The 3,320-nt window shown below is 48.1% G+C and overlaps 1 protein-coding gene across 1 annotated transcript in view; it reads left to right on the top strand.

Annotated features, from left to right (window-relative positions):
• RHOB (ras homolog family member B) overlaps positions 1-1,623 on the top strand; it is a 2,333-nt gene extending 710 nt beyond the window's left edge. Inside the window, exon 2 of the mRNA XM_010002404.1 lies at positions 1,578-1,623. Within this exon, the coding sequence (XP_010000706.1) occupies positions 1,578-1,623 (46 nt within the window). The remainder of the gene's footprint in view (positions 1-1,577) is intronic.
• The last annotated feature ends 1,697 nt before the right edge of the window (positions 1,624-3,320 follow it).

The following is a 3,320-nucleotide window of genomic DNA, read 5'->3' on the forward strand; positions in this document are numbered from 1 at the left end:
GCCGAGACTGGACTGTGCAAGCAGAGGATGCAGCTGGCTCGTCCCCTTCGCCAGCCCGGGCTGTGCGGTGCCCGGGGGGAGCTGAGGAGGGGGTTTGTGCCTCCCCCCCTGCCTTGTGCCTCCCCAGGGCGGGCTGGGGAAACAGGGGCTGCCTCTCCCTGCAGCTGAGACCGGGAGGGTCGTCCCTGGCCGAGCCTGTATATATCTTACCTTTTCTGTCTTGTGCAAACCATGGGGTGCTTGGTTTCGAGTGAGGTGGGGAGGGGGTGCCCGGCTGGGGCTTGTGTTGTGCAAAGGAGCCTGCCCGGAGTGGCTGGTGCCTGCTGGTAACTTCAGCTGCAGGAGCCACAGGGGCTGGGAAGTGAAGCTGAAGCTGCTCTGTCCTCCTTGCTGGGCATCCTGCTCCTGACAGGCCAGGCAGGGTGAGCCAGGGGGAGAGGGAACCGTCTTGCCATAAATCATGATCTTGGTGCCTGCTCCTTCCTTTAGTGTTGTCTCCTGCAAGTACCTTGGTTTGGGTTTATTTAAAAGGTTTATTTTCGAAAAAAATTACTTTGCACAACTTGGTGGATTTTTTTTGTTGTCTTTTTTTCTTAAATTAAACACTCAATGCACTTGTCATCTGCATACAACGCTGTAGCATTGGAAATGTTCCTAGTAACCTCATCTGGGTCTTGTTTCAAATTGATTTCAACACAAGACAAACTAAAACCACTGTATTATTTTGCCTTGGGGAAAAAAAATATGAGTGAAGAGACTGTTCTTTATGCAGTGAGTACATCAGATTTTTGTACTAAAGGGCAGTTTAAAGAATCTAGGTTTATTTAAAATGTATTTTCACAGGGTAGCCAACCCAGGTGAAAATAATTTTGTGTTTCTCTGGTTCAGAGAACAAATGTATCCATTTCTGTTTGTTTACTTTTCTCCTCCTTCCCTCAGCAGTGGTACTGAGACTGTTTTCGTTTTTAATAAACTGACGTGGCAAAAACTGAGATGTATATGATGTTTACATAAAACTATGAACTGTGTATGCAGGTTTTTTTTTTTTAATGTAAAGTATTAAAAGATTCTATGCTGACACTTGGGAGCAGTGTTGTGGTTCGTGGAGACTGTCCTGAACTAGGCCATGGCTTCCCCCCTGCCTCAGAAGGCTTCTGTTGGTAATTTCTCTGCTGGCTGAAATAACCTGCCTGCTCTGCTGGTTTTGTTTTCCTCCGGGGGAGCTGCTTCCTTAGTTTTTCCTGTGCAGGAGCCCCGTGGAAATGTGTGCTCAGAACCCATCCTTGCTGAGCCTTGTGCAGGGTGAGCTTGGGCCCAGGCTCCCCGTGCTCCTTCACCCAGGCAACAGGGCTGCTTTTCCAAGCAAAATACTCAGTTAAAAGTCGTTTCTGTAAGTGAGCTGCCCTGTGCTCAGAAGGAAGGCCCCAGTTTGCTGCAGCAGGGCATGTGGCTGGGCCAGAAGCAGGAGCTTCCCCTTCTGCTGCAGAAGTTCCCTAAGCCCCCTGACTGCATTTCCTGCTCCCCATCATTTTACTGAACAATAAGGCCTTATTTGTTTTTTTTTTCTCTTTTCCCAGAAAATTTCCCTCTGCTACTCTGAAGGGAAATCTCTGGACAGCTTAATATTTTAATAAATCCTCTCCACTCCCTTTGCAGAGGTGTGAGAAAGGAGTCAAGCCTTTTGTTTTTCTGGTCCCTGAATATCTGCTGGTGTCAGAAACGTTTAAGAAATACCCAGGCAAACAAAACACTTTTAGTGGCCTTTGCTCATTCACAGAGAGCTCTGCCATTTGCCAACTGAAAGCAACGGGGCTTTTTTGCACACACTTAACACAGAAATCATAGGCTCCTTCTTCAACTACAGGGAAGTTGCTCAGAGGGAGTCTGGAAATGCCTAGATTTCCATTTTTGAGGGCTCAAAATGCTGGACTACACACTCAGTCTATGCTTTTTGAGTTTGCTGTGCTGCTTCCTATGATCCTTAATGAAAGACAGAGGCAATTTCACTTAGAAAACTTATCCAGGATTTCTCTACAAGGTACTTAAATCCCAGGTTTTTGGATACCCATCTCCAGGGATCTAATTTATCTTGATATTCAGAGGGCGAGTTTCTTTGATTTGAGAACCCTAAAATCACATTTGGATCCTAAAACATCCTTTGAAAAAAAAAATAAATACATCTCAGTTTTGGATGTTTAAAGGGCCACAGCCAAAGATCTCATTCTTGCAGAGGACCCAAGAGCCCAGCTGTGTGTCATGTGGCCCTGTTCTGCACAGGGTCTGCCAGTGATGTTAAAATCTGCATTGGCAACTTCCTCCTTCAGCTGGTTGCAGCAGCTGAAAAACTTAAACATTCTGTTAGACTGCAGCAATAACTAATCTTCTGAAAAGCCCAAAGGAGAAAGAATTTGTATTTGTATTTTTAAAGACTGGAAATGAGTTAGCATTGCATCCCTGTATAATTAACTATCCCAGTGTTTTCCAGTAAGGTGCTTACAAGGTAATTACATTCATTATTGCCAGCCAGGCCTTTGCCCAAGTCAGGGCTACAGCTCCTGGCCCGAGGGGGAAGAGCTGCAAGAGAACACATGTCAAGTTGTAATGGAGTGTGACCTTTCTCTGCCACTTGTGAAGCTGTGAGCAAGCTGAGGAGTGAGATCACCCTGTGGGAGATCCCCCCGGCGGGTCAGAGGGTGGGATCAGAGCCAGGGCTGCTTTGGGCCACACTACCAGGCTTGCTCATTCATTAGGCTTTGGTGGAGGGGGACTGGAGGTCTGGCTTGTCCTGAGATGGCCAGGCTGACTCCCTAGGGCCATAGAGGTGTCCCAGTCAGGATGTCACACCCAGCATCTCCACCCCACGGCTGCATCTGCCCCAGTGTCACACGCAGGGTCTTGCTGGGGTCAGGCAGCCTGAGCCCAGGGCACCCACCCAACCACCCCCACAGGGTTTATTTCACCTGCACCTCCCCTTGCTGGCCTTCATCTGGGCCTCGTTTCTCTTCTGTAACCTGTTGACAGGAGACACTGAGCAAGTTGGAGCATCGAAGGAAGGTCAACAACCAGCCTATCTCACAATGCTGGGCATGCAGAGACCTTCCTGGCTGTGTCCATGTGCCTGCAGAGATGTCTTCAGCTGAGGAAAAGCTGCACTCTTACTTACTCTGTTCAGGCCAAGTTCAGCATCCTCAAAAGGTGTTTCTTCTGGTGGGAGCCAGAGCCCCATAGAGGAAGTTTGTCCTACCAGTGCATCCTTAATAGCAAATCCTGGAGATGTGGAAAAGCCTCACTGAAAGGCCCATTTATCTCCACCATCCTCT

This window comes from Chaetura pelagica, unplaced genomic scaffold (assembly GCF_000747805.2).
Source record: "Chaetura pelagica isolate M959 unplaced genomic scaffold, ChaPel_1.0 scaffold46, whole genome shotgun sequence".
NCBI classification, from domain to species: domain Eukaryota; kingdom Metazoa; phylum Chordata; class Aves; order Apodiformes; family Apodidae; genus Chaetura; species Chaetura pelagica.